Here is a 23,547-nt window from a genome sequence, read left to right on the forward strand (position 1 = left end):
TGAGTACAGGATGCAAAGGCTCTCTCTCTCTCTGTCTCTCTCTCTCTCTCTATATATATATATGTATACACACACACAACTACCTATATATACAACTGTATATTATATATAATATATTAGATTATATATAAGATTATGTGTATATATATACACAACTATGTATATATACACACAATAACACAACTATATATATATATACACACAACTGCAAATGATTCCATAATTACATCATTGAAACTTCAGTTAAAATATATCCCCTTTCATAGGCTTACCTAGAAAAAGCATACTGCCTCACTGCCTCTGTCAGAACAAACACACTTGAAGGCAGAAGCCACAGACTCACATTCTTGCTGAGATGTGTCAAGGAACATAAACAAGCTGAGTAGGCAAGGTATAAAACAGTAAGGAGTGGTGAGGACTGTGCTGAATTATAGGATACGTGGGACCTAAAGAAGCAGCTGTCAACTCCAGTGCACACGAATCACAGGAGGATGTGGGCCCCATGTTGCCACATCAGATTTTCAAGAAAAGATTAAATTCATATTTTAATAAAATTTCCCAATTTTATTTTGTATATTTTAAATTTAGAAGTAATTTTAACCTTACAAAAAGCTATAATAATAGTATACAGAACTGCTGTGTACCATTCACCTGGACTTCACAATTACTGTATCATTCTATCTATATATGGATGCATCCATGCCTCCATGCCTCCAACCATCCATCCATCCATCCATCCATCCATCCATCCATCCATCCATTAGTATCCAAAAACGACACTATCCTACACAGCCGTAATTCCTTCTGTCAAAGTCAGTGAATTACCATTGATCCCATATTACCATCTAATTTGCAGATCTGCAAATTTTGCCTGTGACAAAACTTTTGCTGTGCAGAAAACTCTGTGAAGGGGATGAAAAGACAAGTTAGAGGCCCAGAGAAAATGTTTGCAACGTATGCCCTAATTGTGTTTTTTAAAGGGCCTGTATCCAATCCAGGGTCACATGTTGCCCCTAGTTGTCAGGTTTCATTAGTTTCTTTAAACTAACTCTGTTGGAAGAGTGTTTCAGTGTTTTCTTGCCTTTCATGATCTTGACACTTTTGAGGAGTACTGCCCAGTGTTTATTTGTAGAGTGTCCCTCACTCTGGATTTGCCCGATACTTAGAACATAATTAGCTTCATGTTAATAATTAGCTTCTGGGAAGATTACTACAGAAGAACGTGATGCCCAGTGTATGCTGTCAGAACACACATCATGTTAATTTGTGCCACTGCTAGTGATGCTAACTTTTATCACTTTGTGATGGCAGAGCTCAGCAGATGATATGCCAGGTATCTCTAATAAGATAAGATGATATCTGCCAGGTATCTCTAGTATAGAGTTAATACATAAATATTTTCTCTCTTAAAATTAATAAATATTTAATAAGTAATATTAATAAATATTTTGTGGGGATATAGTTTGAGACTGTACATGTACTGTTTCTCATCAAACTGTCACCTACTAGTTTTATCCACTAGTGCTGCTGCTTTAAATCAGCTATTACTCTGATCTTGCTACATGGTGAATTATTTTGAATTCCTTCTAAACTTATTAATTAGTGTTCTACTCAATGGTAAAATTTTTGAGTATTGTGACATTGTACAGTCGTTTTGCAAAATGTTGTTATCTCTTCTCTCACTCCTGGTAAAAATTTTTCTTTCTTAATTAATTAATTATATCAGCATGTACTTATGGATTCCTGTGTTATTCATTGGGTTATAATACATTACTATTAGTCATTTTGAAGTGCAGTTCCTCCAAATTTAGCCAGTGGAAACTCCTAGGAGTTGACTCCTTTGTCCTTTTGACAGACCTGCATCATTCTGTGGCAGCATTTTTACCTTTTTGATACAAGATGTTTCAGGATCTTGTTGTGCTTTCCCTTGCCCAAATAGCTTGGAATCAGCTATTTTTCCAAGAAATCCTGGTTTCTTTTGGTGGAGACTGGGATTTAGAAACCGAGATCTGGGTTCTAGGTGTATACTTTGTTTCTAGGGTATCATGCTTCTAGGCCTTCTAAGTGGACAGGGTATATATGTGTGTATACACACACACAACACATGTGTATATACAAGTATTTATACACACAGACGTCTATATTATCTATCTATCTGAAACCATGACCCTTCCAACTGCAGTTCAGTGTCTCCTGCTTTATTTGGGCTCTCTCTCACCCTCTTTTTTTTTTCAGATGGAGTTTCGCTCTTGTTGCCCAGGCTGGAGTGCAGTGGTGTGATCTCCGCCCACTGCAACCTCCGCCTTCTGGTTTCAAGCGATTCTCCTGCCTCAGCCTCCCGAGTAGCTGGGATTACAGGCGCCCGCCACTACGCCTGGCTAATTTTTGTATTTTTAGTAAAGACAGGGGTTTCATTATGTTGGCCAGGCTGGTCTCGAACTCCTAACCTTGTGATCTGCCTGCCTCGGCCTCCCAAAGTGCTGGATTACAGGCATGAGCCACTGTGCCTGGCTGGGCCTTCCCCCTTTCTAGATTTCTACTTCCCTCTTTGAGAGTGAGAAACCTGCTTTCATTATCTTCAATATATGTATATTTATTTGTGCAGTCTCCCTTATGTAACCAGCCTCCTGACCATGTGGGCCATCTCTTTGTCTCCTGTGCTGCACTAGTCCAGGGTCCCCTGCTCTCTAGCTCTCTAGCTGTGGGCTGATTCATACCCACCTACACTTTCCCCTTCTCTCCCCTCTGGAGGCTTGCTGACCAAGAATCCCCGCCCACTCAGCACCGTAGCTAAGTTCCCACTTGCTGATGGTATGCCTGCTGCATTCTCTCTGCCCTCACTCCTTGCACCATGCCTTCTGAGAGTCTCCCCGCTATACTCACTCACTCTGTCTGTGCATCCCAGGAAGTATCCCACTTATTTAAAATACTGGCACCTAATTCAATTTCATAATGGAGTTTGTCAAATAAATCAATGTGTATAGAACAAATTTGACCCATGGGCTATAACAATGCTAAACATACAAACATTATTATACATATAAGTGTACTGAGGGATAAGCATTATTAATGCCCCGAGGAAAAGGTAACAGTTAATATGTGGCCATATTAACTTAGCAAGCAGTTTGCTTTTTAGACTTTAATAGGATAGCAGTTATCAATTTAAAATGTATGGTTTGTTTGCATTTACTCTAAAAGAGTTAAAATGTGGTTCTTGGTTTTTGGAAGTACAAGATCCTTGCTTGAGGTCTCTTTTTTCTCCACCTCAAGCAATGACCCCACAGATCCCAAGCAGCTCATTGTAACCAGTGTTACTCTATCTCATCAGGAATTTCCTATGATAGCTGTAGTAATACATTTCACATGGTGGTAGATTTGGCCTTAATTACCCCTGTTCCACTGAGGGAAATCTCAGTAGAATTTTCAATGTTTGGTGACATTTCAGCAAAGAGTGTATATGGGAAGCGCCTACTGAATGTCCTGGTCTCAGATACATAGATACACAGCTAAATTACTATATGTAAGAAAACTGGATATTAAATAACTTACTACTGAAGTATCAGAGGAAGAGAGACTCCTGACTGAGGGGATGGGAATCCCTCCAACAGCAAATGAAAAGTCTGTAGATCAAGAAAGCAACATAGAAATGGGGTGGGTGATAATATTTCCTTTCCTTTAATGAAGAAAAAAAAAAAAAGAGATGATGCATGGAGGGGTATGTTCTACTCAATCGGCACTTTTCCAAAAATCTCTCTACCTTTTTTCATTTGTTAAAAAATGTATCTGACTCCACATACACATTTTTTTTTTTTTGAGACAGAGTCTCGCTCTGTCACCCAGGCTGGAGTGAAGTGGCACTATCTCCGTTCACTGCAACCTCTGCCTGCCGGGTTCAAGAGATTCTCCTGCCTCAGCCTCCTGAGTAGGTGGGATTACAGGTGCCTGCCACCACGCCTGGCTAATTGTTGTGTTTTTAGTAGAGACAGGTTTCACCATGTTGGCCAGGCTGGTCTTGAACTCCTGACCTTAACTGATCGACCTGCCTTGGCCTCCCAAAGTGCTGGGATTGCCGGTGTGAGCCACCGCACCCGGCCCACATATACATTTTTACACAGAAAAAACTCTGACCTCTTGTCTGGGGTAGTTTCCTTAAGATACCCTCTTAAGAATATATATTTACATGACTTGGAGCAAATTCTACTTGTTTGGAATTTTTCTGTATTCAGTGCCCACTCTATAGGACACAAATTATTTGTACCTAGAGTTTGCTTTGGGCTTTCTCTCACATTCATAGCACTAAGTCTTTCTTTGGCCATCCCTAAGGATTTGACCACACTTCCCCTTTTAGTTTTTGGCAGAGCTCAACAGCCTATCAGCCAAGTAAATGGCTTTTCTCTTTAGGGATCCCGTTAAGGAGGTTGATTTGAATTAAGATGCTCTGATGTAATTAAAGGCAGAAAGGAAGTTGGTGCAGTGAATAGTTGGTGGTCTATGTTTGATAGTGTAATTTTGGGACTGAATTGCTGGCTTTCAAACTCGGTTCCACTTCCCTCACTGCAACTACTTCCTTATAATTTGACTACCCTTCCTTCCCGGATCTGCCATCTCCTTATGCTCAAGTCCCATCCTTCTTTAAGGTCAACTCACAAGGAATATTCTAGTGGTATTTTCCCCGTCCCCTCAGTCAGGAGTCTCTTTTCCTCTGTTTACTTCAGTAGTATGTTATTTGTTATCCAGTTTTCTTACGTGATAGTAATTTAGCTGTGTATCTATGTTCTCATTCAATTGTAAAATATTTAAAGGAAGACTCAACGTTCAATCATTTTTACAAACCTTCAATGGCTTCTGGTACTTGCTAGGTTCCTAATAAGTACATCCCAGTTTTGACTTCCCTGCTTGTCACACTTATTCTCTGTATTTACCGTTTGCTTTGCATATTATGTGCCACCTCACTCGTTTAATATCAAAGCCCTCTTTTTAAAAATTCTATGTAAACTTTATTTATGACTATACATGCAAAACATTTATAAATGAAACATTGAAGATTGAAGTCATCACTATATTAAGAGGATAATATACTATGACTAGGGAAGAGTTTATTCCTGGAATGTAGGTGGTTTGATTCCCAGATGAATACATTTTTTTTGATAAGTTGATGTCTTATATAATTTAGACCACATAAATCATAATTCCAACAGAATGTTTTATAGATACAGTTAAACTGATTCTAAGATTATATGCATATACATATATATACGTACACACATACGGGGAGAGACAGAGAGAGAGAAAGGCAAAGGAGTTAGAATAGCCAAGATGATTTTTTTATTTTTTAATTTTTATTTATTTATTTATTTTTCAACTGCTTAGATTCAGAGGGTTCATGGGCACAATTTTATACCTTTTATGGCTACGTAGTATTCTGTGGTGTATATGTACCACATTTTCTTTATTTAATCCACAACTGATAGGTACCTAGGTTAATTTCATAAATCTGCTATTGTCAATAGTACTGCAATGAACATGTGAGTGCATGTGTCAACACCCCTCTTTTTATATTGTCATTTACTATACCTCTTTTATCCATTGGAGAATGCCTGACATGGCCTGGGCTTGATCCTAACCTGGACTACAGAGACTAGAGCAAAGTTTTGGTCGCTCCTGGTTCAAAAGCTGCCCTAGTTCCATGATGCCCATAGGTATCTGTGGACACAGTATTTTCAGTCTTCTAAGAATTTTACATACATTTACAAACAATAAAATAAATAATTTTAATTATGCCTAAGAATGTTTTTCTTGTCTTTAAGGCCAAGTTATGTTCTTCAATTTGTACAATTTTAAAATATTTTTAATATACTGGGTTTTGGAGTAAGACTATTCTCTTATGGGATAATATTTGCACCAGAGAGCCTTAATATATTTAATTGATATCAATTAATTGGTATGAGAAACTTCTTTTGTAATTATGGGTCTTGTTGCCTGAATTCATACTGGATTTCCATTATTCTTTTTATTTTGAGACAGAGTCTCACTGTTGCCCAGGTTGGAGTGCAGTGGCGCGATCTCGGCTCACTGCAGGCTCCGCCCCCCAGGGTTCATGCCATTCTCCTGCCTCAGCCTCCCGAGTAGCTGGGACTACAGGCACCCACCACCTCGCCCGGCTGATTTTTTGTATTTTTAGTAGAGATGGGGTTTCACCATGTTAGCCAGGATGGTCTCGATCTCCTGACCTCATGATCCACCCGCCTCGGCCTCCCAAAGTACTGGGATTACAGGCGTGAGCCACCATGCCCGGCCACCATTAATCTTTAAACTCAATAATTGCACAGTATTCTATGAGTGAATTGGTGCACGTCTGCATCTCTGGAAATAAAGTTTACCTAGAGATGCTGTCTTAGTCTGTTTTTTGCTGCTGTAGCAGAATACCACAGAATGGGTAATTTATAAAGAAAGGAAATTCATTTCTCACAGTTCTGGAGGCTGGGAAGTCCAAGGATGTGGTGCCAGCATTGGCTCTGCTATCTGATGAAGACCATCCCATAGCAGATGGGTGGAAAGTAGAAGCAAGTTAACGTGACACAGAGGAAATTGGGTTGAACTTATCCTTTTTATCAGAAGCCCACTCCCATGATAACTAGCTCACTCCCATGATAATGGCATTAATCCATTCATGAGCGTGAAACCCACATGACCTAATCATCTCTTAAAGATCCTGCCTGTCAGCACTGTTGCAATGGTAATTAAATTTCAAGATGAGTTTTGGCAGGGATGTTCAAACCATAGAATTCCTTCCTGGTCCCTCAAAACTCATGTCCTTCTCACAATTCAAAATACATTTATTCCATCCCAACAGCCCCAGAAGTCTTAACTTACTCCAACATCAATTCAAAAGTTCAAAGTCCAGAGTCCTGTATAAATCATATGTGGATGAGACTGAATGCATGATTCATCCTGAGGCTAATTCCTTTCAGCTGTGAGCCTGTGAAATCAAAACAAGTTATCTACTTACAAAATACAATGGTGGGACAGGCATAGGACAGACATTCCCATTCTAAAGGAGACAAATAGACAAGAAGAAAGAGATAACTGGTCCCAAGTAAGCCCAAAACCCAACAGGGAAAACATTAAACATTAAAGCTGGAGAATAATCACCCTTGACTCTATATCCCACTTACTGGATACACTGCGGCTGGGGTTGGGCCCTCATGGCCTCAGGCAGTCCTGCCCCCGTGACTTTGCTAGGCTCAGTTCACCCAGCTTGAATGGGTTGGAGTTCCATGCTGGTGGCCCTATAAGTTCTATGTTTCTACTGGCAGCCCTGACCCCAGGGCTCCACTATACATTGCCCTAATAGAGATTCTGTGACACCTCTGCTTCTGTGGCAAGTTTCTGCCTGAGTTCCAAGCTTTTTATGAAATCCTTTGAAATCTCATGGGAGGAAGAAGCCATTTCCTCTAAGTTCTTCCATTCTGTGCACCTGTAGAATTATCACCATGTGGACACTACCAAGGCTTACCACTTGTAACATGTGGAGCAGTGGGTTGAGCTGCTCTTGGGGCCACTTGAGCCACAGCTGGGCTGGCCAAAGAGTGCTGCACTGAGAAGTGGGGAGCAGAGTCCCTTGGTTGTTCTGGGCAGTGAGCCTGTGGAGGGTGCCCCAGGCCCATCTCCCAAAACCGTTCAGCCCTTCTAGAGCTCTGAGACTGTGATGGGAGGGGCAGCCTAGAAAATTGTCAGAATGATTGTGGGGTCTTTCATTGTCTTGATGAATAGCACTTGGCTTCTTTTTGTTCATATTAATCTCTTTAACAAATGATCACTTGGCTATACCCTTAGCATTGTCTCTCTGACATGCTTTTTATTCTTTACATCGTCAGGCTGTGAATTTTCAAATCTTTTTGTTCTGCTTTCCTTTGAATTATAAATTGCATATTTAAGTCATTTCTTTTCTCTAGCATCCCACTATGTGTAGTTGAAAGAAACCACACAGCAACCTGAATGCTTTGCTGCTTAGATATTTCTTCCACCAGATATCCTAGTGCATCACTGTATTAGTCTGCTCTCACACTGCTATAAAAACCTACCTGAGACTGGGTAATCATAAAGAAATGAGGTTTAATTGGCTCATGGTTCCTCAGGCTGAACAGGAAGCATGGATAGGGGGGCACTCAGGAAACTTACAATTATGGCAGAAGGTGAAGAGAAAGGAGGTACATCTTACATGGCTGAAGCAGGAGGAAGACAGTGAAGGGAGAAGTGCTTTATACTTTTAAACAGCCAGATCTCATGAGAACTCACTCACTATTATGAGAATGGCAAGAATGGCAAGGGGGAAGTCCATCCCCATGATCAAATCACCTCCCACCAGGTTCGTCCTCCAACACTTGGGATTACAATTTGACATGAGATTTGAGTGGGGACACTAATCCAAGCCATATCATTCCTTCTCTGGCCTCCCAAATCTCATGTCCTTCTCACATTTTAAAATACAATAATTTCTTCTCAACAGTCCCCCAAGTCTTAACTCATTTCAGCATTAACTCAAAAGTCCACAGTTCAAAGTCTTATCTGAGACAAAGCAAGACCCTTCCACCTATGAGCCTGTAAAAATAGAAAACAAGTTAATTACTTCCAAGATACAATAGAGATACAGGCATTGGGTAAATATATCCATTCCAAAAGTGATAAATTGACCAAAAAAAGGAGCTACAGGCCCCATGCAAGTCTGAAACCCAGCAAGGCAGTCATTAAATCTGAAAGGTCCAAAATAATCTCCCTTGACCCCATCCATGTCTCATATTCAGGTGACACTGACACAAGGGGTGGGCTCCCAAGGCCTTGGGCAGCTCTGCCTCTGTGGCTCTGCAGGGCACAGCCCCTGAGACTGCTTTCATCAGCTGGTGTTGAGTGCCTGCAGCTTTTGCAGGTGCAGGGTACAAGCTGTCAGTGGATCTACCATTCTGGGGTCTGGAGGACAGTGGCCCTCTTCTCACAGCTCCACTAGGTAATGCCCCAGTGGGACATCTGTGTAAGGAGTCCAATCCCATATTTCTTCTCGGCACTGCCCTAGTAGAGGTTCTCCATTAGCTCCTATAGCAAAATTCTGCCTAGAGCAGGTGTTTCCATACATCCTCTGAAGTCTAGGCAGAGGCTCCCATTCCTCAGCTTTTGCCCTCTGCATACCTACAAGCATAACACTGTATGGAAGTCATCAAGTCTTATAGCTTACATCCTCTGGAGCAGTGGTCTGAGACTTATCTGGGGCCCTTTTAACCATGACTGGAGCTGGAGTGGCTGGGATGCAGGGAGCAGTGTCCTGAGGCTGCTCAGAGCAGTAGGGCCCTGGGCCAGCCCACAAAACCATTCTTTCCTTCTAGGCCTCAGGGCCTGTAATGGAAGGCGCTGCCAAGAAGGTCTCTGAAAAAAATGCCTTCAAGGCATTTTCCCCATTGTCTTGGCTCCTTTTTACTTATGCAAATTTCTGCAGCCAACTTGAATTCTTCTCCAGAAAATGGTTTTTTCTTTTCTACCACATGGCCAGGCTGCAAATTTTCCAAACTTTTACACTCTACTTCCCTTTTAAACATAAGTTCTAGCTTCAGGTCATTTCTTTGCTCATGAATATAAGCATAGGCTGCTAGAAGCAGCCAGGTCAAATCTTGAACATTTTGCTGCTTAGAAATGTCTTCCACCAGATATCTTAAATCATCTCTGTAGGGCAGGGACACAATGCTTCCCATCTCTTTGCTAACGAATTACACAAATGACCTTTGCTCCAGTTCCTAATAAGTTCCTCATCTCCATCTGAGACCTCCTCAGCCTGGACTTCATTGACTATATCACTATCAGAATTTTGGTTACAACAATTTAATGAGTCTCTAGGAAGTTCCAAACTTTTCCTCATCTTTCTGTCTTCTTCTGAGCCCTCCACATTCTTCCATCCTCTACCCATTACCCAGTTCCAAAGTTACTTCCATATTTGCAGGTATCTTTATAGCAATGCCCCACTGCTTGGTGCCAATTTTTCATATTATTTCATTCTCTCACTGCTATGAAGAACTACCTGAAACTGGATAATTTATAAAGAAAAGAGTTTAAATTGGTTCACAGTTCCATAGTCTGTACAGGAAGCATGGATGGGGAGGCCTCTGGAAACTTACAATCATGGTGGAGGGTGAAAAGGAAGGAGGCATATCTTACTTGTTTGGAGCAGGAGGAAGAGAGTGAAGGAGGAAGTGCTACACACTTTTAAACAATTAGATCTCATGAGAAGTCACTATTATGAGAATAGCAAGGGGGAAGTCCACCCCCATGATCCAGTCACCTCCCAACAAGTCCCTCCTCCAACACTGGGGATTATTGTTCAACATGAGATTTGGGTGTGGACACAAATCCAAACCATATCAATCACCCTCAATTTCTACATTCCATCAAGTCCACAGGGCATGGACACAATTCAGCTAAGGTCTTTGTTACTGTATAACAAGGATTTCCTTTTCTTCAGGTTCCAATGCCTTGCTCCTCTTTTTTGTCTGAGACATCACCAGAATGGCCTTTACTGTCCATATTTTTACCATGATTCTGGTCACAACCACATAAGTAATCTCTAAGGAGATTTAGGTTTTTCCTACAGCTCTCCTCTTCTGAGCCCTCACGAGAATCACCTTAATGCTCTGTTCACAGCCATAAAGGCTCTTTTTAGCCTGCTCCAAACTCTTCCATCCTCTATCTATTACCCAATTCTAAAGCTTCTTCTGCATTTTCAGGTATTTGTTATAGCAACAGCCCCACTTTCTGGTATAAATGTTCTGTCTTAGTCTGCTGCTACAATAGAATACCACTGACTGGGTAATTTATAAAGAAAAATTTATTTCTCACTGTCTGGAGGCTAAGAAGACCGAGGGCATGGCATCAGCATCTGCTCAGACATTGGTGAAAGGACAGAAGGTGAAAGCAAGTGCACAAAACAGAGAAGAAATCAGGCCAAACTCATCTTTAATACCAGGAGCCCACTCCCATGATAACTAGACCACTCACATGATAATGGCATTAATCCATTCATGAAGATGAAGCCATCATGGCCTAATCACCTCATAAATATCCTACCTCTCAACACTGTTACAACGGCAATTAAATTTCAACATGAGTTTTGGCAGGGACATTGAAACCATAGCATATACTCTTAGTTGTAGCTATAAATTTCTGCAGTTCTTTAATGTTGAAAACCATCTTATTGTGTAAATATTTTCCAAATTTTAAAGTGTTTCATCTTAGTATTAACTTTTAAGGAAGTTTTTAGGTTATTTGATAGATGATATCATGTGGAGGCCCATTTAAAACAATAGCAGGTAACTACTGAGGCATGCATTTGCTATGGATTTACTGAGTGTGTTCTGCATGCCAGGAATTGATCTAGGTATTCCAGAAACTTCAGTGAACAAGACAGACAAAGGTCATTGCCATTGTGGATCTTACATTCCAAAACAGGGAGAAAGACAATAAACAGAGCACAATTAGTAGGTAGATTATACTGTGTGCTAGAAAATGATGAGAGCTGTAGAAGGAAAACCAAGTAAGGCAAGAATAAGCAGAGCAAAGGGAATGGTATTTAGAGGCCTGGAGGCAGCAATTTTCAAGTTTTGCCTTTTGAAGCAAAGGGGGGTCAGAGACCAAGACTATAGCTGGGAGAAGGTGTGAGGGTCAAAAGAACATTTTCTTAAGAAGGCAGAAATATGTGAAAGGGACTCATTTAGACCAGAATGAAAATGTGGTGATTCATCAGACAAAGGGAAGAACAGCTGATCTGTGTCCTTGAGTAGGCAGAAGGAGATGGTATCTAATACACAACTGAGGAATTGACTTGAGCCAGGAGCAGGACACTTTATTTAAGGTAAGAGAGAATAATTTCCCATAGACAAATCTTTATCAAAAGGATTCTTCATTGACCCAAGGCATTGTACAAGGCACTGAAAGAAATGAAGAATTTAGAGAAAAATTTCTGTTTTGGTCAAGCTTATGGTCTAGTGCACAAAAGTCTTCTTTCTTTTGAAGCAATTAAAATAGTAGGGAAAAGATACAGAATCTCTTGATGATGTCACTATACTTCCATAATTATGATATATTTTGATATCCTAGTTTCATCACTTAACATTAGTGCATGAGTATTCTCTCACCTCAATTGGTATTCTTAGAAGAAATGATTTCTATACCTTTCCACAATCCCATTTTCAGCTAGACTTCCCAGGTTCAATGGGTGTCTCCTGTTCGTTTCTGCAAAAATCATCACCCTGTAAAGCTGCTCACATAGCATGCTAAATAGTCATGAAATTCTTATGTGATTGGCTGTGAGATTCTTAGTTTAATTTAGATATAGTTGTATTCATTATATGGCAAAAAACAAGGGAATGTGGCCACTGAGCTCTTAGTTAAGACTGCCACTCTCCTTGGTAGTATTATTCTCATGGGAAATATGTGTTTTGATTATACAATCTTGATTTAAAGTTTTTAAAATATAAGTATAAACCGCTATGATTGCCAATAAAATTGACTTCTGTGGGAGGGAGCAGATAGTGGAAACCTGTAGGCTTCAAAAGAATGTAACGGCCCTTGCTTTTCAAACTGTTCTGCATTTATCTATGGTCTTTCTATTTATTTCGTTTCCAACACATCCAATAAATCTCTTCTTTCCTCACTGGCAAATAAGTCTGCCTACTTCATGGGAATGCTAGGGTGTTGCTGTCCATGGTGCCAGACAGGAGGAAGAAAACAAAAACTTGTTACATTTGTTTAACTTGTTTATCTGTTAACCTCTTTATTCTTATTTATTTTATTTCATCAGTAAGAGCATCTCGTCAGTTCTAGCCTATCTAAATGAAAAGCCTTAGTTTAAGCGGAGCTAAAAATTGACCCAGTCAAATTGCAGATGTCACAGGCATTACTGTGCCATTTCCTATGAAACCTGTCCCCAGTTTAAGAAATCACTCCTAGGCCGGGCGCAGTGGCTCACGCTTGTAATCCCAGCACTTTGGGAGGCCGAGGCGGGCGGATCACGAGGTCAGGAGATCGAGACCACGATGAAACCCCATCTCTACTAAAAATACAAAAAATTAGCCGGGCCTGGTGGCGGGCGCCTGTAGTCCCAGCTACTCGGAGAGGCTGAGGCAGGAGAATGGTGTGAACCCGGGAGGCGGAGCTTGCAGTGAGCCGAGATTGCACCACTGCACTCCAGCCTGGGCGACAGAGCAAGACTCCATCTCAAAAAAAAAAAAAAAAAAAAAAAAAAGAAATCACTCCTAGAAGAAGCTCTTTATGTTATTTCTCTGATGGTTTCCTTTTATCTGTCCTATTCTGTTACCCACTTTAATTGCATTTTACCCTACAGTATTAATTAACCATGCCAACTAGGGAGGGTTTAGAGTCCCATTCCTCAGCATTTATTTAGAGACTGATTCCATATATTTTCCACTTCCCCTTGTGAATTAAGCTCATTAGTTAGTTTGGATGTATCTGTCTAAATGATTCCCAGGTTGACTGTACCATTCTGGTAATGGGATGCAGAGAATGAGGCATATCTCTCATCCAAGCCCAGGGAGACGACCGGAAATGGTTTTGAACATCTGCAGAAATGAGCTACAGTTGCTTTTCAGATTTGCATGAGTTTTATTGGTTCCCATTGATGGTGATTCTCTCTTGTAAGTCACCTTGTAAGCCCCAACATGGATTTTGCCATTGGCATAGCAATCTAAAGGAAGGACATACACTAGAAGGAACGTCTTATGGTGACTGACTGAAACCTGAAACCAGATATATTTTTAAGTGTCTTTTTAGGAATCTCATACTAGAGCTACATACACACTTAAGTGTCCATTAAGTGACAGACACAGTGAAAAAAGTTAAAGTTTCCCAATAACCATCACCTGGAGGCTTTTTAAAATACAGATTCTTGGGTCCTATTCCAGACTTATGAGTCAAGTCACATATTTGACTTGTGTCTCTAAAGAGTCATTCTATGATATTAACCACTTGGATATAAGCCTGAGATTGCACACATATAATAAAGATAATGGCTTCTTTGATTGCATATCTGCTGGAATATGTTCCCAAACCTGATTAGTTATAAGAATCTTCCAAGGAGCTTTAACAGTTTCCAAATTTCCAAGCCTTATTTGACTGGCTTAGGCAAAAGCAGTGACAAAGTATTTTTATATTGAAGACTTTCTACAAAGGGCTTTGACATTTAGAAAGCGTTTTGTATATTATCTACTTGATTCTCATGGCAATCCATAATTACAATTCTGTTTTACATGAGAAAACTGAGTATATGTCATAAAAATTTTCATTTTGGAAATGAACTTAGTTATTCTTTTTTCCTTTAGTATTCGTGCTTTCTTGTTTCCTCAGGCAGTGGTTTATCATATTCGGTTGATTTTTCTCATATTCATTGTTAGTTGGTTCTTTTACATCTGCATAAATTGTTCTTGTATACTCTGGGAGCCTCTATTACTGCAATATTCAAAGCTATAAAATAACTTTCTGAAAAATATAACTGTGTCTTTGATACTTAAAAGTACAAATGAAAAAACAAGGAAGCATTATAAATTCCCAAGTAGCTTGTTTTGGGAAGGTTTTTCGTCATGCATCTTCCTCATGAAGATATTCGTTTGCAGTATGACATGTGGCAGAACTTAGGTCAATCAAGCATTTATGAAACACCTACCCTTTGCATAATTTATCATTTACAAAGTGTTAGTTGAATGATACAGTGTTATCCGGCATTTCCTGAGTGCATGATATGTGCCAGGCACTCAGCAGATACTTTATGTAACTTGTCTCCCTCAACCTTCATGATAGCTCTATGTGGTGGGTATTGTTATCATCCTCATTTAATAGATAAGGAATTGAAGGCCTAGAAAGATTAAGTAACTTGCCCCAAGTTGCATGGTTAGAAGTGGCAGAGCTCAGATTTTAAGGCCAGGAAGTGTGATCTCAGAGCCCGTAGACTTAACCACTATGTGATATGAATCACATGGAATAAACTCCGTGGAATTGTGGGACTTTGAGAAAAACTAGTGAACAATTGATACCTTTATTCACAGATGAGGACTGTATCCTGAGAGCATGGAGAATGGTGTCTTTAGTTACATTATCCTCATTTGTCAACAGTTGCGTCTTGTTGGGCAGCTTTATCCTTCATCATCCTTTACAGCCTGGGGCACAGAGGTGGTAGAGCAGGGGTCAAGCTGGTGGGCTCTTGACGCGGATCACAGGGCTAAAATAACTCAGCCTACCTGGATTCCAATTCTGGCTTACCACCTATTAGATGTGTGACTTTGGGCAAGTTCTCAACCTCTGTGCCTCTGTTTTCTCATAATTGCCAACCATATGCAGTTATTGTGAGGTGTATGAGCTAACAGAGTTGTGAAACTTAGAACAATGCCTGGATCAAAGTGGCCACTCAGTAGGTGTTAGACTTTGTGATTATTTTGCCAGATCAGAAACTTTCATTGTTACATCATGGACTGAATTGTGTTCTCCTCAGGGTCATTAGCTGAATTCCTAATCTCCATTACCTCAGAATGTGACTGTTTTGGGACATAGGGCCATTAAGGAGGTGATTAAGGTTGAATGAGGTCATATATGTGAGCCTTAATCCAGCAGGACTGGTGTCCTCATAAGAAGAGGGAGAGGCAACAGGGACGCACGCACACAGACAAAAAGCCACATGAGGACCCAGCAAGAAGGTGGTCATCTGCAAGCCAAGGAGAGAGGCCACGGGGGAAACTGCACCTGCCAACACCTTGATCTTGGACTTTCAGCCTCCAGAACTGTGAAAAAGCCACCTGGTCTGTGGTTTTGTGTTGTGGCAGCCCAAGCAAACTAATACAGACATCATAAATGGCAGTTTCAGAAACATTCTGGCTGTTGATTAGGCCTGGAGTAATGATAGCTAAGGCCCTTCCTTCTCTACCATCAGTGCGTCTCTGTGCCTTGACACAGCAGTTGTTTTTCTAGTCCTTGTACGTGCTGTCTGATTTGGTCATGATAGAATGTTATAGATAGAGCTAGCATCTATACCCACAGCAGGGGACACTGAACAGCAAGTCACAGGAGGAGTTGCTACTGGAAGTGGGGCTCCTTTAAAGTCTCCCTTGATTTTTGGGTCAGCTCTCCGTGCTCCTCCCCTACCAGTATATTAAATACTGTGCTCTAGCTATTAAGGTGAAGGCTGAAAAGATTTTAAATAATGCCTGCGATGCACCTTATAAGTCAAGTCTCCTCACATACACAGAGAGAAAAACAACTGAGTGGTTTTTCAAGGGTCACAAATTCAAGGCAATAAAGCAGATCTTCCAGCTGTATCCAGTCTGCATGCTGTGTTGATTTAATGGCGGTTTAACACACTATGGGTTAGCTTTTCCAGAAGATCCGAATGGAGATCTGAATAAACTCAAAAAAGTTAGTTGGCTTAAGGGAAATAAATGGAGAGATTGTACATGTGATTATTAGCTAGATTTCTAATTTTGTTTTGTTGAAGCTAGAAAGTATGTGATAATCAGTCTTCAGATCATAGATATTCTTGGAACTGGTGACAGGGATAGTTGGAAATTGGGCCACGAATCTTGGATAAAATTGTGGAAACTGAGATGTTCTCTTTGACATTTCTCTTCCTTCCATGCACTCCCTGCCTCATCATCCCAGGAATATGACTGCAAATACCCAGTCTTATTTCATCTCTATCTTGTATCTTCTGCATTAATATCTGTGAAAAAAAGAAATAAAAGAAGAGAAATTGTTTTATGAAGTCAGTGCTGGGTTCTTAATGACAGACAGCTCCAATAGTGCAAAGAGCTCAAAGCAAGGAAACAGAAATGTAAATTTCAGAGACCCTGGTGCTTTTACTTATGAAAAACTCTCATCTTCCCATTTAACAGCATCTGAACTTTTCATAGGCTCTATTTCTTAACAAGCCAGGAGTGCCTGTAGTGCTCAGTGGCCTAATGTCTTTGATCATAAGTGGATTCAGATATTATGTTATTAGTCATCTGTTATTCAAGGTGCTGATTATGGCCTCATTAAATCTGATCTCCTTGATAATCTAATTTTCTTCTAAGCTTCAAAAATGATCAGCAAGTTTATTATCATTGCTTTCAAGATTGAGTTAACCTGTCTGAACTCTGAGAAATTGAGCCAGTTTTAATTTTGATATGTTACTTCACCCATTTTCAAGAGAAAAATGTCATCAAAGGCCAAAAATAATAATGTAACTCTGGGAATGTCTATAGGCTTATGATCACAGATGAGATGACAGGACTCACCTTTGTAAAATTGCAACTTTATGAAATTATATCTCCTAAGATCCACCTTTCATGCAGATGTTAGCACTGCTGGCTTTCCACCTGAGCCCTTTTTAAAATGTCAGCTGACAGTTTCTGAGTTGGAGAGGCAACTTAATGGAAAATTTTTCCGTACTGTGTGTGATATTTTCTTCCTCTTGTCTTTCTTTTTCTTTTTATAACAAAAGTAACTTATAAAGATAAGTCAGTGCTACACTGACCATATATTAACAAGCCAATTCAACAGGCCATTGCCTATTTAACAGGTATTCAACTCCTATTGCTTTGAGGTATTTTCCAGACCTGCTTAACCTTACTAATAAAATCCACAGGGTTTGTTTTTTCTTGTGCATTTGGGGCCATAGTGATGCCCACCCCTGCCCCGGGGTGCCATGCACATGGTAGTATGTAGTACATGGGAATGGTGCCCCTAAATTGTGCAGTGGTTGCTGCTGCTCTTAGTTCCTTAGAAATCATTAATTCATTCTATAAATTTTGTCCACAACTAAATTAAATTAATGCCTCAACTATGGCTCCTTTCTTCTGGGCAGAAATAATTGAGTTAAAGGTAAACTAACAAAATTATACCTTTTTAAAGACTCCTGAAGTTTTGGCATATGTATTTACTAATATTAATATATTGCAGCGCTTCAAAATTTAGTGTATCTAAACAAAAAACAGCTTGACTCAGTAATTTCCCACACTCGTCACACCTTCATGCAGTCGGATCTTCTCCAAAGAGGAGTATTACTAGGCAATTCAGACAACTTAATTATAATAGACTCCCCTGCCCTCCTGTTGCCATGATCCCTGTGACCAGGACATAGAACAATAATTTCCTGATCTTGTAGAAAATGATATAAAGAAACAAGAAGGGAAAATACAGGCATATAATCTCAAGAGTGTAGAACTTTGTTTTCTGCACACACGTGCAATACATAATTCATGGCTGAATCACTAAAATGATACTTTACAAAGGAATTTGGAATGAACTTCAAATTCAGCGAAATCTGAGCAATGTTATAAGAATTTGTTTAACTTCAAACATCTGCTATTCCTGCAGAATAATGATCTTAAGGAAATTTTGTTATGCAATAAATTTCGTACAGGAGAAACTACTTTATGGCATATTGTAGGTGGAGGATTTTTCTCCAGAGCTTTTTACCTTTTTGATTAAGGTAGAATTTTAGATGAAATTCAGTGTGTCTATTACTGAGTGATTCATGAAATCCAAATACTCATGGAGAAAATTAAGAATTTTAATAATTGGAAAAGAAGTCATTTAAATCATTCTTTATTTTATCTGCTTAAATTGAACTCATTTATTAGCAATTATTGTACAATTTTGAACTTTGTTCCACTCTTATATAAAAAATCTCTTCTAGATTTCTTATTTCATTTAAAAAAAAGTCTGCAGTGCTTCCCTTTGACAAGATGAATCTAGTGTATGGATTGGAGCCTGAATTATTTCACTTTATTTCTACTGAAGGAAAAGGCAATTAGTTAATTGTAGGGTTAATTTGATATAACTTTATTCCTTGAACATTTGAGAAAAGAGTGCCCTTCCCTGCTACTTTTTTGCTATTTCTGGATATTCTGAGCAATCCTGGTGACTCATAACCATCCTTTTTCATGGCCGGCTCTGTATAACTGAGGGAACACATCCTTCTGGGTGAGAAGTGAGCCTTGCTTAACTTGGTGTCCCTCACACATTTCCACGGAAGGACCATGACTGCTACAGCAGAATCCTAAAGCAGACAGCTGAAAGCAGCAGAAATCTGTGAAGTTCTGTGTTTCATCCCCATGCTATTTTTTAATTCGACTTCATAAGAAGTGGCTTAGTGGTTGTAAAATAATGGTTTCTCTTCCATTTCTTTCCCCTCACCTCAATAAACTGATGTTCCAGAGAGATCTTTTAGCATTGTTTAGTGGATGTATGTGCCCTAGACAAACCACTAAATGCCCCCAGATTCTACAATTATCTAGTTTGAGAAATGTGGCCTTAATGGATTCAAGCCCTCCTAATTGTACCTTTGAGGGCTTTTAGGCTTTAGATTGGTTTGGGTCTATATTTGTCCAGGTCAATTTCAGATATTATTATATATACTCTCTCTTAAATTATCTGAAATCTGATGGGACAAATGATTCTGGAGCTTGCTTCTCTCTCAGTTCCATTCTATCTCTTTCCATCACTGGACCACCACTTGGGCTTCCATTTGTGAACCATTCAGTTTATCCTTAATCTTTCCAATTTGATTTTTCTGAAATGTTTCTGTAAATGCTTTTAGTTCTTTTCTGTTCACTAATTCTATTGGGCTTTTTATTGTTGTGGTTAGATTTCAGCCTCTCTCCACATTTCAGCATTTCCTCTATTGATGGTGAATCATTTTATTGGGCAGTTTGGGCTAGTTTATGCCATGGTAGTGATATCTCAGTGGCTTTCAACAACAGAGGTTAGTTTCTCACTCATGAAAATGCAGGTGGTGGCTGTGCTCTGTGGTGCCTTCACTCTGGGATGCAGAATGAAGAAACAAATTCTGTATGGGGAGAGGAAAGAAATGGCAGGAGCATGTGATGGCTTTTATAGCTTCAGCTTGAAAGTAGCACATGTTACTTCCACTCAAGTTTCACTGGCTACAGTCCTACAGCCAAGCCTGATGTTGCTGAGGCAGGAAGTATGATCTTTCTCCAATGACAGATCTGGTAGGGAGGTGCAGCATAGATTGACAATAAAATCTACCAAAGCCATATCTTTTCCACTTTTTATGTACTCAGAATGTGACACAATGCCCTCACATAATGGATATTTAGTAGGGGAAAGACCCACTTCTTTTGTTGCAATATACTTTTCTTGGTGGCATTGAGAACTTCATCCTGACTTCTCTGGGTCCTCTTCATCGTCTACTTTTACTCAAGTGTTTATCATCAGCATTTTCTCTTTATTCTCCTCTTCCTCTCTCTGGAAATAGTTTTCTACTACACTTTGCTGTTTGGAACCCCACCATGATTTGCTTTATTTTCTCTAGCTGATGGAAGTTTGCCATCACACAAACTTTCTGAGTGTTTCAACAAGGGAATAGAAACCTTGAGTTTTTATTTAAAACCATGTTGAGACACTAGAAAGGGAGTCAATTGTTTAGCACTTTGATTTCTGCTTTGCCATTCTGAATAGAACCATTCTGTTTGAAGTTCATACGTGCCAGCAAATGGACTCATCCTAAGCTTTTGTCTGGTAGTAACTGGGTTTATAGAGCTGCAAAAATAACCTGAGCTTAACTCAAATACAGAATACCTCACCTGAGTGTTATGTAGATTTCAAAGAAATAATGTCACTATACCTGCACAATGCAAGTGTTACATAGAAAATATCCTAATTCAGAATCCCTTTTGCCATCAAGCATAGTCTTAATTATTTCTTTTCAGTTTATTTGTATTAATCATTATCTTTAAATGTGATGGGCATTTTGTTTTTGTACTTCAACACTTTGAATGGCTGTTGCAATGCTAAATGTAATCTGCCTTGCAGTGCAATTGTTTTGTTTTTTGCTTATATATTTTAGCTCCCCCACTAGATTATGATGAGGAAAGAGGGTCCACCCACCACCACTCTTTTGGGCAAATACTAACAATGTTTGTTAAATGGAACATGACTATTGAGGTTGCTGTCCTATTATTGAGCTCAAGGTGGAGTCCTATATGCTAGCTCTCTGCAATTTTGTTAAATGACTATGCAATTAACTGCATGCATGTTTTAAATCGACTTTCAGTTGTAGAGTCATAGCAGCTTCTGTTGGTGCTCAGACGTATGCCCCTAGTACCTACTTTTTCTGAGACCACCAGACTGACTTGCCAGCATTGGCAACTCTTTGCCTGAGGGCTTCTCTGGTTTCTGGAGCCCTCTCTGCCTCTATATAGTTATATTGGGGAATTAATGTCCCCTAGGAGCAGCTCTAGAAACACAGCTGACAGGAGATATTGGATAAACGCCTCAGCTTCCTTGCCTTTCAGTTAGGGTATCTATAGGGTGTTTCATTGACACTGTCTTCCAGAGTTCCCCAGTGGAACTGAGGTCCAGTTGCCCACAGTGGTAACTTGCTTGATAATGCTCTCTGTATCAGCTATCTTCCCTCCCTTCTCTGCCTCACTACTCTCCTATTGGCATTTCTTTGATTAACTCCAAATTAAACTATTTGCAGTCTCATCCTAGCTTCAGAGAGTCTCAGAGTTTCTAAAACAGTATCCAAACTAAAACAGACATTCATGTGTCAACATTTACAATTTAACAGTTTCTCTATTTCAATGCAGTCCAATAAAAATATAATGCAAACTACATAGTTTAGAATTTTCTAGTGGCTACATCCTTAAAGTGAAAAGAAAGATGAAATTTTAATCATGTAGTTTAACTCAATATACCCCAAATATTATCGTTTTAACATGTAATCTATATAAAATTAATGAGGTTTTTTTTGGTACTCAGTCTCTAAAATACGTTGTATAAAATACATTTACACTGTAAATGGAAAATACCCTTACAGTACATCTCAATTGCAAGTACTCAACAGCCATATGTGGCTTGTGGCTACCATATTAGATAATGGTGATCACTTCCCTACTATTATAACCCATGTGTCAAAATCTAGAAATTTGATAGCTCTTAAATTAGAGGATGTGTAATGAATTGGATTATCAGCAAAATCTTGCCTTCTCTTTTTGCTCTTTGAAGTGGAACAAAATTTCTATAAATATCTAGACGGATGGACATTATTGCCTTGTTTAGTCTGTGTCCACATATTTGTTTTTTTCCAAGAATGAGCTTCTGGCGATAGTAACTTCGAGACTTAACACTTCTTACATGTTTTCATGCAGAATATAGACTAGATATTTAGCATCTATGCTTGTGTTTTTTAGGCAGAGGGTACCAGACTTCAGCGAGAACTCCGAGGATATTTAGCAGCAATCAAAGGTAATGTGTATGAGTTGTTTACTGCATGTTACTAAGCACAGGTTGTTCTTGGAATTCATGAGTGACAGGATTGAGTGTTAATTACAAAGCCATTTGGCTTCCTGGCAAGATGGATGCTTGAACACAGGTGTTCCATTCCACCCGCCCCCAAATTCCCATTGAAATGATAATCAGAATATATAAGGAAAAAATATGTGTGCCCTTATGGTGGAAACTAGAAATAAATGCCACCCACATGCCAGAGATTTCCAGGAAAATTTCTTAGAGTGAGCTTGAGACCTTGTTTAAGAAAAGCTGCAGCCAGCTTACCTCCTGAGGGAGACCACATCCCAAGAGTGGAGCACTCACAGATACGCACCTAAGCCCTCTCACTGGAAGGAGCAAGACATGGTGGCAGAGGCAGGTGGAAGATGATCAGCAAACATGGCCCTGGACTGGCTGTGACTTGTGTGGACTAGCAGCACTTGCATCCCTACTGACGTGCAATGCACGGGCATGGAGAGGCCCTAGCATGAGTTTCTGGACTCAGCCATGTAAGGCAAGGAAATGAGGCCACTGGAGGAGGGAGAAGAGAGCAATAGGGAGGTGGGCTCAGCCTGTGCCTGCCATCCATCATCACGCTGCCTGCCCTGAGTCACAGCCAAGTGTGCCCACGGATATGATGTATCATAAGGCAGATTTTGTGGGGAAAGAATGGATCATCTGACAAGGGGTATTGGGAAAACTGGCCAAACACTTAGAAAACAGAGTGAAATTCTCAGCCTCACACTGTACTCCCTCCTTCCTAATTCCAGATATAGTAAAGATGTAAATATGTTGTTGTACTGGACTCTATTAACTTCAGTAGGGATGGCACCAGGTTCAAGAGGCCGAAGAAGGGACCCAGAGTCAGCAAACAAGACACAGGGTTTTATTAGTGGGAAACTCACATACAGAGTGGGCCCAGTCATGGCAGGGCTGGGCAGGAGTATCGCACGGCCAAGTGGTGGCAGGCTGGGCAGGAGAACTACATCCGTTTGCAAAAAGCAATGCAGTTTCTGTAACATTTTCGCTTAGCATCCTCTACCTAACAACCTCCACCTGGCAACCTTCGTTTAACCCAAAACACATGGCCTCAATCCCCTGTATGACTCACCTTCAATGGGACCGGCTCAGGGCTCAGGTGTTCCTTGTAGACAAGGAATGAATCTCTGGGTTGGCCTCTCCCAGATTCCTTAGCTCAGAACTCTGAGCACATATTCAGGCGTATCT

The 23,547-nt window shown here is 40.0% G+C and overlaps 1 protein-coding gene across 2 annotated transcripts in view; it reads left to right on the forward strand.

Annotated features, from left to right (window-relative positions):
- LOC100600277 (amphiphysin) overlaps nt 1-23,547 on the forward strand; it is a 251,099-nt gene that overhangs the window by 110,707 nt on the left and 116,845 nt on the right. For both annotated transcript variants that reach the window (XM_003268961.2, XM_030797024.1), the window contains exon 3: nt 22,242-22,296. In XM_003268961.2, the coding sequence (XP_003269009.1) occupies nt 22,242-22,296 (55 nt within the window). The remainder of the gene's footprint in view (nt 1-22,241; nt 22,297-23,547) is intronic.

This window comes from Nomascus leucogenys, chromosome 17, assembly GCF_006542625.1.
Source record: "Nomascus leucogenys isolate Asia chromosome 17, Asia_NLE_v1, whole genome shotgun sequence".
In the NCBI taxonomy this organism is placed as follows: Eukaryota; Metazoa; Chordata; class Mammalia; order Primates; family Hylobatidae; genus Nomascus; species Nomascus leucogenys.